The sequence below is a fragment of the Stegodyphus dumicola genome, chromosome 11 (assembly GCF_044657685.1).
Source record: "Stegodyphus dumicola isolate Sdum_Otavi_A_Nest chromosome 11, ASM4465768v1".
Taxonomy (NCBI): Eukaryota; Metazoa; Arthropoda; class Arachnida; order Araneae; family Eresidae; genus Stegodyphus; species Stegodyphus dumicola.
This window is the reverse complement of record NC_140778.1, coordinates 133,980,816-133,997,163: the sequence shown is the minus strand read 5'-3', so window position 1 is coordinate 133,997,163 and position 16,348 is coordinate 133,980,816. Positions and strand designations below refer to the sequence as shown.

The 16,348-nt window shown below is 31.8% G+C and overlaps 1 protein-coding gene across 1 annotated transcript in view; it reads left to right on the top strand.

Annotated features, from left to right (window-relative positions):
- The first annotated feature begins 3,739 nt into the window (after nucleotides 1-3,739).
- Nucleotides 3,740-16,348, top strand: part of LOC118200930 (neprilysin-2-like) — an 80,570-nt gene continuing 67,961 nt past the window's right edge. The window contains exons 1-3 of the mRNA XM_085826487.1: nucleotides 3,740-3,915; nucleotides 10,917-11,024; nucleotides 15,265-15,357. Of these exons, the coding sequence (XP_085682613.1) occupies nucleotides 3,870-3,915; nucleotides 10,917-11,024; nucleotides 15,265-15,357 (247 nt within the window). The 5' untranslated portion in view covers nucleotides 3,740-3,869. The remainder of the gene's footprint in view (nucleotides 3,916-10,916; nucleotides 11,025-15,264; nucleotides 15,358-16,348) is intronic.

The following is a 16,348-nucleotide window of genomic DNA, read 5'->3' as shown; positions in this document are numbered from 1 at the left end:
ATATATTCTCTGTTCCAAATGCAGATAGCAACATTTCTATAAAAGCGTTTCCAGTGAGAAAATCTAAGAGAGAAATTTAAATTATGAAGTTTTTGGCTAACTTTGCCAGAGCATCAGGTCTCTTATATCGAAACTTTCCACTGTGTTCAAGAAACATAAGCAAAGTGGATGACGATATCAAGATCTTGCAAGATTTTAGTACTAACCTGAATTTCAACAGCAAGTTATTCCGAGACAGATACTAATTTTCTGTAGCAGTTATTGGGGACCATTACATAATAAAACGCTCATTTATCTCGAACCAGTGAAAGAATTTGGAATCCATTTCGGAGCAAATTTTACGCATAGCAATTCAGCCTGACAACACAGAGCATTCATCACTACATCTGTACTGTTTGAAACGTATAGAATTTCTGCTGGCTTTCTTTTTTAGCATCTTAAAGAACAATACCAAAGCCAGCTTTATTATCCATCCTTTTCTGTCAGTTAGAAAAATCATTAATTCCATCAGTATCTTCATTCCTTCCATCGGTAAAATAAATTAACTGGTACCTTTCAAGAATAATATCGAAATAGGCAATAAATAGCATGGTGTTCATATTAGAAAAAGGCGAAAAAAAATCGAAAGATTTGATGACGAGTGCCTATTGGTATAATTCAAAATTGCAGTTACTCAATATTGCAATAGCAATGGTTGGAACAAACAGCACAGATAATAAGAAGAGTGAACTAATAGTTCTGTAGCCACGAACTACTCTTAAAAGATTTTATGTGATTACGGCAAAGCCTCAAGGGCTATCTACCTAATAGGAGGGATGCCTTCGCCGAGGACTTTCTAAGGGTAACTGGCTCGTATACACGTTACGCATAGGGGAAACCAGGAAAACGCCCATGCAGACAGCCCTTTCGGCCTCTGGTGGACCAATTCATGAAAGAAATCTGAGTTTTCTTTAGGAGCTTGCAGTTTATTTCTTCAGTAAAGAAGGGCCCCCAACCGTTCATGAATATATCCATAAGAATTGTTTCACGTTGCTTTAAAAAATTAATCTTCTCATCTTTATCAGAAAGCAGTTGGAAGTAATTGGTACAAAAATGTAACTTACCCAATTCTTATGAAAAGAAAAACAGAAAATGTTAATGTCTATCTAAAGAACGTCAGTTACAGGTGATACTCCAAGCGTAATTATGCCAAACTGATAACAAACACAACCAGTTCTAGTTAAATTATACTAAATTAACTCCAATTCATAGTCTAGTTTAAAGCTCGTAAGATCAGAATAGAATCGAGATTACTTTTGCACTGCATTTAAATATTGTGACTGTATTCGAATTTAATATTAAGTCTAAATCTAATAAGATTGACAGCGGTTGATTCTCCCTCAAGTGGCTGGGGCATTTCTATGGATACGCAATATTATTTAAAGAATTTAATAGAAATATCACAACTAAATCTAATACATAAAAGTACATTCCCAAAACATAAATAAAAATAATGTTCTTTATTGTTGCCAGTTAATATTTTTAATGCAGGATTTAATTGAAAACGAATGTGTTTTTTACGGTTTTCTGACATTTCTGACATCTGACACCTTAATAGTAATAATACGTGTCTATTCAGGTCGAAACAACTATTATCTTCTGTTCTTGTAACTGCAGAAGTTCATTTCTTATTTAACATTAATGTTCAAGAAATCTTAAAAAAATTCATTGATTCTTTTAATATTTATCCTACGTACTCACAATTACAAACTGAAGTAAGTTTTACTTTGTAATACGTACTTCAGTTATGAAGTTTTACAAAGTAAAGGGATTTATGACAAAAGTTTCAATAGAATAGATAAACTAAAGATAGAACAGATTTGAAAATGGTTTTCATTTTTGGGAGGTGTCGCAGAGCAAGTGTTTAATCAGTAATGTGGAGGATTTTAATTTCTTGTCCATTTTTGTTCTTCGTATGTCTGTCATGCAGATTTTCACACGTTCCAAAGATTTTCACCCGTTCGTTTCACCACACAAAAGTTTAAATTAAATGGTAATAAATCTGAGTTTTAACCACAGTTTTCAAATAGATCAGTAACAGGTGTCAATATGGGAACAAAATATTAACTCCCTATCTGCTTTAGAAGAAACGTATTCTCCGTAATTAAGTGGTTATTCTATGGTGTTGGAAATTATTTTGAACTTTAAAAGCATAAGTAAATTTGAATTGTTATTAAGTAATACCTACAAGTTAATGATAATTACGGGCTATAACTCGCCGTGACATTAAATACAGCTCTAACAGGCTTTTAGATTTAATGGAAATTGATTACCAAAAGAAAGGAAACTGCTTTAGACTAAAGGTCTTCCTGGAAAATATGGCCGTAAAAGGAAGTGATTAGTGTTCACATTATGATGTTTCAAATTCTGTATTTAGATAGACAATTTTAGTAGAATTATAATTAATTATTATTATTATTATTAATAATTAATTATACTAAATTAATTAGTGTACTAATAATACTAAATTAATTAGTATTTTCCAGTGCAAGGCAGCGCGAGACAAATTTGAGAGAAAGCTATGCCCGAAAAGTAAGAATACAGGGCAAGTGTATTTAACTTTAAGTAAATGGATATCTCGGTAATTTTTATTTAAATTGAATAATCTTATTCACCACTAAACATAGTAACCGTAATTGCATCCTTTTATTGCTTTCCAGAAATCTCGAGAAGCAGAAAGTACTAGAAATTTCTCGCGACCGGTTGAAAACTATACAAAGCCAGAGAGAGATAGCATTGTAGCTCAAAATTGTATTTCTGTTTGAATTTTTCTCAATTCAGGACTTTCCAGAACCTACCTACAATTCACTTTGCTTCTCGAAGTCCCCGTGATAATTGGTCACACCCTTCACACACCATCTCCAATCCCAGCCCGTTCAGAACTCACGTAATAGATATGCATTGTAATGCGTCCTCAACGACCCAATTACATGGACCCGAAAAACATCGAGCATACTGCACTGTATTCTATGCATAATAGTAGAACTAGGAACTAAGAGCTTTTTCAGCTCAACTGCTTAGTTACTGTTGTTGCGAGTTGTTTAATTCCGTGACAACTGAGGATAGCTTTCTGTTTAGATGCGATTTGCATCGCGTTGTATTTAACGTTTTTAGTTGCTTCAAGTATAACTACTGATTATATTGCGTGATATTGTGAACGCTTATACGAAAATCTCCGAGGAAGCTTCCAGAGTTTCGATATATTACTTTTGATCAGAATAAATTTTATTAACCTATTATCGGATTCGTGCATTCAATCTATTACGAACCCATACGCACGCAACAATACATAATGACAACTCAATATAGTAGTCCGTTTGCAGTTAAAATTATTCATCTATCTTACCCATTTGCCCTTGTGGGCTCTGAGTAAGCTATACTGTTTCTGAAAGGCCAGAAAATTGATATTTCAGGTGAATTACTGTGCCTCAGATTGGTACCAAAAAAGTGATACGTTACTTATCTGTTGCTTAAGTAACTGTATGCCATTTATCCAATTAACAAAGGGCTGACTTTGATTGATATTTTCGATAAGCAAGTTTCCATATGTGTGCGTCAAAACACATTTGGGTTAAATAGAACAATGCTCGATATCGATGTCATATGAGAAAAAAAAAAAATCTTCACCAGCTGCGTAGCTCACCGGCGTAGCTTCACCAGCTAAGTGACAGGACACATAAAAGTACATTGTTCACTCATCATAAGCTACTGTTTGACTCACATTATAAAATTCTGCTTTATGGTGTTGTAATAGCGCGTAATAAATTTTATAAATTGCAACAAAGAGGCATTCTGATTGCTCACAATAAGCTGCATATCATAAGCTCAGAATGGGAGTTGTAACGGATCTCCTTTGCCGACTATTCCTATCCACAAGTAAGTAAAAACCTATTTTACATAAGTATAAAGATAAAACAGAAATGTAAAGATTTAACATTATTGTTTATACATTTCACTACCAAAGAATATTTTAAGGAAACAAATGCTTGAGGCTAATCTTTGGAATATGGTAATAGGTAGTTTGGCGACATTTTGGTAAGGCGATAAAGGTTACTAGCTAGGACTTTAGCAGTGTACATGGATAAAGTTAAGAGTGTGCGCAATGCCATTTTTGTGCAATTCTGGGATGTTATTTTAAGTGAAAATAGGTCGAAGTGTATATGGATGATACCGTGTATGTGCAATTCTTAAAAACGCGGCAAGCAGTGGGCGATTCTGCACTTTCTCCCAATTTCGCACCTAATCTTCGTCATGATTAAGCACTTTTGTTCCATAAAAGTTCTAGCATAAGCGTAATTCCGATAGCAGATTGTTGGAAAAAATGTTGAGTAAAAAAAAACATGCCTTTACTTCGTGAAAACAAAATGGCGTCCAAAACAAAACTAGCAGGTTGCTGTAGCAGGGTTGGTCGCCAAATTTTCGCCAAAAATCGCCAAGTTACCATAATCCGAAGATTAACCATGCTTGATTCTCAAATGCGATGCCGTGTTAGCATATTAATGACACTGATGGATATCATAGAACAAAACAATTAATTCAAGGCTTGTATTTTAAAATTCTGTAAATCTGTGCTGATAACTAGTTTCTACCTGTAAATTCTAAACTGAAATAAGCTTTAGCAATTTGCTGCGAAGAACATGCTATCTTTAGTTAGTACCGTATATATACTGGCATACATAGATTTTCTACCGACTACAGGGATAGAAAGCATTCAAACCTGGAACGGTTGCTTTTGTTAGCTGAAAGATTCCAAGACTTGTAGAGATGACGTAAGGGGAAAGAAAAACAAGAGCCTGTCATTTTCGGGGCGTGCTTTCTATGTATATGCAGCTACCGTTTGTTTTCAGGTGAAAGTTTTCATCAGAAATTCCAACATAATATATATTCTATTTTTTATACCACATAAAACTGTGAATGGATACAACATGTGTAAAGTCGTGCTCTATATCCGTTGAAAATCAAGAACAGTTTTTTTTATTCATTTTGTGTTACAAATAAAGTGTTTTTCATAATATTGACTATTAAATTGAAATGTTCCTGTAATCCAAATCCAAATACCTATTCCATCTGGTAGGATTTGAACCAGAAAATTACAATAATATTGAGAAATATTTAATTAAAATTTAGTTGTATGCCATTTATAAAATTTAATATACATTTATATATTGGATGCAATATTTTACATTACAAATTTACTCTTAACTCGCCTGTTCCAAATTTAGTGGTGAAGCATAAAACAATTACATTGCATAATACACTTTAACACAGCAACAGTTGTAATGCTCTGTTGAGTTCAGAGAATTTTATTCCAAAAAAATCATGTAAGAAGTATATACATTTTCTTATTCCTTGCAAATTTAATTGCAAAAATGGTTATGCAAAAATGGTTTATTTAGAAATTCTGACTGTATAGTTTTTTTATTTTTCTTTCGGTTAAAATACTTTTTCAGATATTTTCAATTTTCTTTATCTTATCAGCACTTAATTTCTTTTCCGAACATATCACTTGCTTTAGATAAATTAAGAGATTTTGTTTGCTTTTCAGACTGCGTAATTTTGATTACTCAATTTAATGATATCATAATATCAGATGCAAAAACAAAAAATAACTCGCTTCAAGATTGTACCAAGATACAACAATGCCAAATATTTATTTGATTAGCACGACTTTTAGGGAGTTACTTGGGAGAAAAGCGTAGGTAAATATATAATTCATACATTTGTAATATAAAATATGAGGCAGTTTCCTCTAGAAATTCCTCCCCGTAAAAGGCATCTTAATCATATGGTCACACCATGCTTTACCATAATCTAATCATAGATTTGCTAAGCCATATACCGATCTATACTGCACTTTTAACCACCATTATTGTCAACCACTTGGTTATTCTACATTCACAGCTATCATTAGTGCCAATCATGTGATACTTTGGAGACATGTTTTCCTCACATTAGTTTACATTAGTTTTTCCTCACATATAAAAAAGTTTTCCTGACATTAGTTTTTCCTCTCATATAAAAAAGTACAGTAATAAAGTAGAGTTCTTTGTTAAAATTAATTAACATCAATCCTGTGCATTGTTTTCAGTTGATGATTTTGATACGTTACAAATTTTGAGTTTACACATTTTGAAAATTAACTGTAAAAGATCTTTGGCTGAGTTAGACCATTTAATCACTGATAATCAAAGGGTCTTTCAAATTTGATTTTTCAAATGCATTTATTCTGCATACTGGGATATAAATGGTTGTCTTAATGATTTTGAATTATTACGTTAAAGTGTCAAACAAAATTTATATTATGAAATACTGAGAATTAATAAAAAAATCATAATAAATATTTCTTCATTTAATAAGAAATATTTATTATGATTTTTTATTAATTTTTTATTAACCATTACATTTTTTCTTCTTTTAATAAGAATTATTTATTATGATTGTTTTATGAATTTTTTATTAACATTTTTTCTTCATTTAATAAGAAATATTTATTATGATTTTTTTATTAATTCTCAGTATTTCATAATATAAATTTTGTTTGACACTTTTGTAATAATTCAAAATCATTAAGACAACCATTTGTACATCCCGGTATGTAGAATAAATGCATTTGAAAAATCAAATTTGAAAGACCTTTTGATTACCAGTGATTAAATGGTCTAACTCAGCCAAAGATCTTTTACAGTTAATTTTCAAAATGTATAAACTCTAAATTTGTAACGTATCAAAATCTTCAACTGAAAACAGTGCACAAGATTGATGCTAATTAGTTTTAACAAAGAACACTGTCTAGTTTATGACTGTACTTTTTTATATTACTGTTTTAAATTTTTCTCATGAAATAAATTTTATTCTGTGTAAACTGAAATTGTTCTTTCACAAGGGAATACAATATTCTTTTCTTATAATAGCAGGCTTTTTGAAGCTCCATCGAAATATATCATACTAAAAAACATTACTTGTGTACCAGAGAAAAGAAACAGTTAAATAATTATGTTTTGTTGTAACATTATCATATTAGCCGTAAATATTAAAAATACAAAAAATTTACAGTTAACGTTTTCTACAATATAAAAACTTACAGTTATGTTTTTTGTAATTCAATTCAAGTAATTCTTAGTTACTATCTCGAAATAAGTTCTAGTAAATATTAGAATAAACAAGATTATGTAATTTCGCCCAAACGTTATACTTTAAGAAATTTTTAAATAAGCCTACAATGCATGAAATTTTACATTTCAAACATGTGTTTCACTTCGAAATATTACTTTTATTTCATGAATTCATAAAAATTAATCTGTCCTTAAACAAAAAGCTCCATAAAACACAGAGCATAAAAATACGCAGTGAAAGTCCTTCCACCATTTAGTAATAAGCCAGCGAGCACTAGTGACACTGAAAACCATTTATACAATGTAAATACTTTCCGTTGCAAGCCATTCCGGAATTAGTGAATCATTGACGTTGATATCATGCAGATTCTTAAAGCAGCAACGTCTGTCACAGAGGATTGGTAAAGACAACTATTCAAAGATACCATTAATAACGTAAATACTAAGAGATATTTTAATAGCTATAACATCGTAATTACGCACAGAAGACAAATTCTCGAGGGAAAAAATAGTGATATTACAAGGCTGTTAAGATTTTCACAGTATTGCTGTAGTTTATTTGATTACAATAGATTGAAAAAGTAGTGTTCTGTATTTTGCTTTCAAATAAATGCGAAATTTTCTATTTAGATGAGGAAATTACGTCATCCTGAGTATGTTGTAAGGGGTAAAGTAAAGGCAACACCAGGACCGTCTTTCATAGATTATCAGGTATATTTCTCCTCTAGCCTTCTTCGAGAGCTTCTATGAGAGTTAGAAGTGATTGCACCGAAAACTTCTAATTTAAAAGCTGTATTTATTTTTCGCTACAGAACCCGCTCCGCAATATTCAGCAGCTTATTCCACGCAACAGAAGCTTAGCATTGCATGCAAATGAATTATATAAATACATTTTAAGAAGATAATAGTACCAAATTGATTGGTTTGGGAAAGGGCTGTTAGACTTTCCATCAGTTATTATGCTTCATAGCCATTTCTGAAATATGTATGCATATATATTATAGAAAGAGTATTCACCGATAACGATTTTCTTCATGCAAATTAATTAGTTTGCCAATTTCGATCACACAGGTTTACTTTACTTACAATAATTTTAATTTAGTTAGAATCTTATACTAATATAATATATAGTATAAGATTCTAGATAAATCAAAGATATTGTATTGGCTAAATTAAAGTTATTGTATTGGCTAAATAAAGTTATTGTATTGGCTAAATTAAAGTTATTGTATTGGCTAAATTAAAGTTATTGTATTGGCCAAATTAAAGTTATTGTATTGGCTAAATTAAAGGTATTGTATTGTATTGAACTATGAAGCGACTATTAGCTAAGTTCAAACTGTATCAATAACAACAAGTGAAAAGACCTTTTTTTTTATTAAAGACCCTTTTATTCAGAAAAGATCCTTTTTTATTCCATTTATTTATGGAAAGTATTTACAGTAGACACTCCTGGTGCTTATAATTTAAGCCAATAAGTTTGGTTGTAACTCAAAATAGAAATGTAAAATTAAAATAATCAGCCAAAGCTGCAAAGAGGCAATTAATGCGCTTATTGTTGTGAATAAAATGGTTACAGCCGAAAACATCGCGGCGAAAACATCGCAGACGAAAATGTCGCGGAGAAAACAACGCAAGGCGAAAACGGTCGTGCTACAAAACATCGTGGGAGAAAACATCGCAAAGAGAAAACATCGTGGGAGAAAACATCGCAAAGAGAAAACATCGCAGTTCTAAAACATCGTGGTACAAAACATCGTCGTCGAAAATAAAGCGGTTCAAAAACATCGCAGTTTAAAAACATCGTCGTTGAAAATATCGTGGTAAAAAATAAAGTATCTACAAATCATCGCATGACGATAACATCGCAGACATGCTTTTTTCAGGCATGCTTTAATAAGTGTAAATGGATATTCCCATAATGATTTGTGAGCGCAAGATGGAAAGAAGGATAATTTTTACTTTCATATTTTTTATTAATTAATAAATTTTTGCTGAGAAAATAAAAAGGAAACTTAAGCATAAAAAATTAATGCAACTTATAGCACTTAATAGAATTTTAAACAGACATAGTTAACTAACAAAGACCATTAATAAATCATTTTTATAAAGTTTTTACTGGTAATATTTCATGAAAAGTATAATCTATAAGTTACATTTAATCTTCTATGCTTAAGTTTCCTTCTTACGTTTACAGCAAAAATTTATTAGTTAATAAAATATGTGAAAGTAAAATTTATCCTTCTTTATACCTTGCGCTCACAAATCATTATGGGAATATCCATTTACAATTATTAAAACCTGAAAAAAGCATGTCTGCGATGTTATCGTCATGCGATGATTTGTAGATACTTTATTTTTTACCACGATATTTTCGTCGGCGATGTTTTTAAACTGCGATGTTTTTGAACCGCTTTATTTTCGACGACGATGTTTTGTACCACGATGTTTTAGAACTGCGATGTTTTCTCTTTGCGATGTTTTCCCACGATGTTTTGTAGCACGACGTTTTCACCTTGCGTTGTTTTCTCCGCGACGTTTTCGTCCACGATGTTTTTGCCGCGATGTTATCAGCGGACACCGAATAAAATTTAGTTGCAAACAAGTATCATATTCGTGGAATTTAACCTATCGAAACCTATCGAATCGAATACTCTACGCTTGAGTCATTTAGGCAGAACACATTCTAAATTCACCTTCCAAAATCTTCCCGTAAATACTAACTTGTTTCTACCTCATCTAAACATACGCGAGCTGACTCATTTACATTCCGGTAAGAAAGAGTGAGTGAAAAGCAACAGCGATAGGAAAGGTTGCTTCAAAATAAAATTAACTGTTAAGTAAATTAAATAAAAATGAGTAAATACTTATAAATATATCGTCACATTTTTGCTTGCTGCTTCAAAACTAACACGTGCGGCTCACTTATCTGCTATATCATCCATTACCTTAAGATGCGCTAAGTTTCCCGAACTGTGTGGTGCATATTGTACCCATAATGATGAGAGATTAAGCGGTTTAAGAATTGCTTTATCCAGTAACAAAATATGTTAACACCTACAGCTTCTTTTGTCTGCAAGTTTTATTCTTCTATATGCAATAGATCTTCCTAATATATCACACACACACAAACACACATACATATTTTAAACGTCCGGTACATTGTAATGCATACAGGAGTTCTCATTTACCTCTTTGTCTCAGGTGAAAAAATATGTTGGCCCGACTCTGCAAAGATGAGTAACAAAGAAAACTTACAAAATATGTTAACACCTACAGCTTCTTTTGTCTGCAAGTTTTATTCTTCTATATGCAATAGATCTTCCTAATATATCACACACACACAAACACACATACATATTTTAAACGTCCGGTACATTGTAATGCATACAGGAGCTCTCATTTACCTCTTTGTCTCAGGTGAAAAAATATGTTGGCCCGACTCTGCAAAGATGAGTAACAAAGAAAACTTACAAAATATGTTAACACCTACAGCTTCTTTTGTCTGCAAGTTTTATTCTTCTATATGCAATAGATCTTCCTAATATATCACACACACACAAACACACATACATATTTCAAACGTCCGGTACATTGTAATGCATACAGGAGCTCTCATTTACCTCTTTGTCTCAGGTGAAAAAATATGTTGGCCCGACTCTGCAAAGATGAGTAACAAAGAAAACTTCTTACTTAAATGGATGAATTAAACCTTTCATCCTGTGTTGGAAAGATGTTAAAAAGATGTTAAATACTTACTTTCAGATTCCATACCAGAGATGTATGTGCCGTGGGATGCATATTACCTTGGGTCAGCCTTCAACGTCTCGTCTTTCACCGACGTTTGTCTGAAACCCGTGTGCTTTGAATCAGGTAACTTTTAGTTTCTCTTTGAATCATGTGACTTCTAGTTTAGTACAAGTGTTTAGGCAAAATAATCTAACCGGATAGCATATTTCACAAGTGCACATCAGCGTAGCCACTGAGGGGGGGTTTCGAAAATGGACCAATGAGCTTCTATTGCCTTTATGAGGCTAAATCTTCGTACATGTGAGCGTATGTTATTTAAGTTTTAATTTGAATTTGTTTCGCAGTTATAAATGTATGGCGTAATAGTAGAAAATCTCGTAGTACTTTCGTTTTATGAGTTTAATTAATTGCTGACATTTCACTTTCGCGATTTTTATAACGGATTATTATTTGGATTGATGTTTACGACATATTATATCTCTTTACATTGAGAAAATGACTCTCGTTACAATTAGCTTCGAATATTACGCATTTACTAACATCTGTGGATTAACATAAATCAAGTGTACAGTTTTTTTTAATTGAGCTGAGAAGGACTGAAAGTGTTTGATGAGTATTTCTTGTGGGACATATTTAAGAGTGAGCAGTTCTTAAATGTAAAATTTAACACAATGAATACGAATGCAAATTAGTAAAGTTCACTTTGAATACAATTCTGCATTGGCTATTACTATAGAACATCTTTGTCGTATAGATTGCAATAAAAACTGCTGACTTCTATTTACATATAGTATAATTGGTGTAAATATTTTTCTCATACGCATAGTTTTATGTAAAGATAGCATTTGGGATCAGATGTTCATCACATATTTCTTTCTTCATCTTATTTATCTTTTGTTAAATAATATTTCACAAGGATATTTTTGCGGAGCGTGTAACATGTGTTTGTATTCATTTCAAATTCTTTTAATCAGGTAGGGAAACCTTCACAATTGCTTATATTTGATCTAACTTTGCAATGAAGATTTTTAGAAGAAATCGACGATGCTTTGATTATTCTGTACAAAAAATTGCGTGGCAAAATATTTTTAACCATCTTGCTTAAATCTCAAAGCACGGGAACGGTCATGTGACATGACACAAATAGTACTGTATGCCCATTGGTCCATCCTAGAAGCCACTCCCTCGGTGGCTATACAGATGTACACTTGTGAAATATGCAACCGGATATTGTTTAGTCACTGCTAACAAGACACTCTTTTGTACTTCGCTGAAACATTGCAACTCTTGGGATCTTGACAAAAAAATGTCTGAAAATCTTTGACACTTAGCGGACTTAATCTCTTTTTCTTTTATCTATCCAGAATCGAATTAAGTTACCGTATTTTGTAAAAAATCATTCCGAATGGAAGATTTTCGGGCTCATGTTTGCGGTTTTACAGCTAAGACAGCAGAGGTAGGGCATTTCCCTGTATTTAATTTTTCTAATTTTGACCGAAAACATCCTAGAATATAAATACTGACATTTACTGTACTGACAATAATACTGACTGTTGTTATTTTCTAAGGAATTCTTCAGAAAATTTTGACTGGTTTCTTTTTCTCTCTAAATTCTGCAAAGGCAGAAAAGTAATTATGTAAAGTTAGAAACTTTTATGTTTAATTCTCGATTGGGATCTAAACAGAACTGAATAGAAGCGAACATTTATTAAGTCCCTTTCAAAGCAGCTACAGCTGACAAATATTTGCTAGTTAAAATGTGCTGCAGTCTTCTGTAATTTGATGACATAATGCAATTGAAATTCTTATACGTCAATATGAGATTTACTTATATGGCTGTGAGAGACAGAAAGTATCTTCCTTTTCTTAATTTAATGTAAGGAGAATGTTACATTCTTAAATGCACATTAAAAACCCATTCTCATCTTAATTTTACATATAAAACATGAAAGCTTTCAGATTTTATATTACGCCAAAGGGGAATTTTTACACTTACATATACATACGCATTTTAACAGCACTTGTGCTAAAAATATTTTAAAATAGCGTATCTTTCGAATTTCCGATAGAGAGTCTCGCGCGCTGAAGATCAATTTCCTTTTCCTTAGAGTGTTGCCATTGCTCGCTTTGAAATCGTTGAGTTTGTTAATCAAAAATTCGTTAAAAGGTTTACGAAAAATGAAGTAGACAATAAAACAAGTGCGAAATGTCAAATTCGGACTTACAGGTGTCCGTATTCAATTGCAAGGCTACGTTATTCGAAATTTGATGGATTTAGGTAGCGTTGTTTTTTTTATAATGGAAAAAACATGCAATACATTCATGCAGATTCTTCATTATTTAATTTCTTTAAATATAAAACAGAGTGATAATGTTTGGATGGCAATAATATAAAAAAAGAGACGCCAATTAAAATGAACTCATGCAAAATGCCGTTTCGAGATTAATAACCTTTCTAAATTAACGCTCTTTTGGACTAAAATGAAATATTTCAAGGTAAAACTTATCACTTATCTGCATTATAAAAATGCAAACATTTGTAGGTCACTTTATAATTCACTTTTCTTTAAGTTTATATAGAGATAGAATTGCCATAATTTTGTAAGACATGAGTCTGCTTTCTTTCTGCTGTTGTAAAATATTTTCTTATTGGTCCCATTCTATGCTACTTCGTTGCTGAAACTCTGTCGAAAAAAAGTCGTGCATTTTAAATAATGGCAGAAGATCACACAAAGCTACCATTAAAAGAATATGCGAAACTAAATCATTTAAGGATTAATGTAAACTGCGTGTAAATGTAACATATTGAAATTAAGATTTTTCTCATTACTTGCAACAGATAAATCGAAGTAATAAATCGTCCCCAATGTATTGCCTTTAAATTTATATTTACAAGGTGAGTCAGAAATATGGCAAAAAATTTAAGTCAAATGCAATTTTAAAATTTTAATAGGAAAAGGAGAAGCATTTATTATTCTAAAGGGGCTTTGGCCTTGAGAGACTATTGCTTTTGTTTTGGCATTTTGCGTCGAAACCTTTAAAAAGCTCGATCACTTTTCAAATTGTTGCCATCAAATATTATCACCCTGTATTATATTTAAAGAAATTAAATAATGAGTAATCTGCATAAATACATGTATGTTTCTCGCATTGTGATAAAACAACGGTACCTAGAGCCATCCAATTTTGAATGACGTAATCCTACTGCGAATATGGGATCTGAAAGCCCGCATTTGAAATTTGGAATTTGTTTTTTATGATCGATTTCATATTTCGTTAAAACTTTATCGAATTTTTGATTAATAAGCTCAAAGATTTCAAAGCGAGCAAAAGCAACGTTGTGCAGAAAAAACATTTTTATCTCCATCGCGTGACTGTGGATCGGAAATTCTAAAGATATGCTCAATTTAAAATTATTTTATGATTCTGCTCTTGAACTGAATTTTATGGTTTAAGTGCGAAGAACAAGATATTTAATAAATAAAGGTAACACACAAAATGTTAAAAAAGCGCCCTTTTGGATATAATTTAAACTCTGAAACCTTTCAGATTTTATTTTTTAAATTTTAAACTTCATTTTTTCGTTTTAAGTATGTGACTCGTGATCCAGTTTCTATCATTAGCCAATCTGACGGTGAAGGTACAGGAGTAAATTTCAGCAGCAACAGAAGTGTTTGCGTTTTCAGTCATCCGAGCGGTGATTGATCTTGTTAAAACTCTCCAGCCGGCGAGGCCGTATATGTACGGTCCAGACTATGTTTTGTCATATCATTAAGTACGAATATATACGTGCATACTAAAATATGTTCAAAATATTAAAGCAGTATATTAAAAAAAAATGTTCGAGGTATAAATACACAAGAGCAATTTACTATAGAAACAAAGAAAATAAATACCTCATTCTCAAGAAAATTTGAGGTTTATGTACCCAACTCTTAGCTTGAATTTTCTGAGCATTCCCTAGGATGCTTGTAAGATCACGAACCCGGAGAGACTTGAATGTATTATCGTATTGCTGCCACTGACTATGAAAAGTAGCGAAAATTATTATTTATTACAGAAAATGCGCAAAACATAAACTCTCTTGGAAGGCTTTGACATAACATATTTGAATGCAGCGACAGCGGTCAGTATTGAAAGCTTTTGAAACGACAAGCAATTTAAGCCAGTAAAATGAGTGTGGTTGGTATTGTTAAGTAATATTTTTGAGTTTGGAGACTTGATATTTTAATGGCACTGTCTCATTTCCTCAATCATAATAATGTCATCATACAATATTATCAAAAATGCAGTCATGATTCTGACTCAGTCTAGTCAAGTGTTTTATACATACGCCAAAAATAAGTGAAATGTTCTGTTTCAGATTTAGAAACTGATGACCTACCAATGGACATTGATCGTATTTTAACAACCTCAGATGCCTATGTCTGCCTGACACCTGAGTGTGTCAAAGAAGGTAACATTCAGACTTTTTTATCAGTCAATTTCTTAAAAATGCTTTCTTTTTTGTTCGAAAGAAGAAACACTTGACCTTTAAAACGGGTTGCATTGTAAAGAAACTTCGAAGCTTATGATCGAGCTTATCTATATTCGTATAGGGTAAAGAAAGTTCAGAAACCTTTTCTTTAATTCTAATTGCTGTATTAAGACAATGCTTTTTAAATTTTTCTTACTTATTGCATAAGCGTTTTCTCATCATAATTGACTATAAGGTAGCGACCCAAAAATAAATAACTGAGAACCTTTGCTGAACATTACACAAATACAGAAAAATGGTCACGAAAAGAATTAAAGTTTAATAAATGAAAATTATGCTAATTTAGAAAATTACCACTACCGCTATGTATATAGTAAATTAAAGGCCGCTAATTTGTGTAGAAATACAATTTGTGTTACGTTCGTTTGCGCACTGTACGTTCTTTTGCCATAGTTAGGACTATATCTTAGAATGATTTACACTAGTCATATCAAGAAATTAGAAGTATATATTTCGAATTATCTTTTACAACAACATAAGTTGAGAAAATAGTAAATACATCGCCTGCAATATCAAATTCAGTCATAGTAATACACTATATTATATAAGTATATTCATAGAAATGCATTTTTGTTCGCCAACTATTAAGCTTATGACGCAGGAAAATATTAAAATGATTTATGATTTTGTCTATAAATTATTAATTCTTAAAAGGCTTTCTTTCAGTTTTTCTCACAATGTGCTTTCTTAACTTTCGGTAATCGTTTCTCGAAAACTATTCAACCCGGAAGGCTTAAATTAAGTGAAACGTAAAATAATGCTTATCATTCTTAAATGATAAACCATCACGAAATATTTAAAATTGTTTGGTGCAGTAGGTTTTGAACAAAGTGTCCCAAACTAGCACATTATCACAAAAAATTCGTCAAAGGTAAGTGAAATTAAACAAATGATTTTTAAATATGCATTT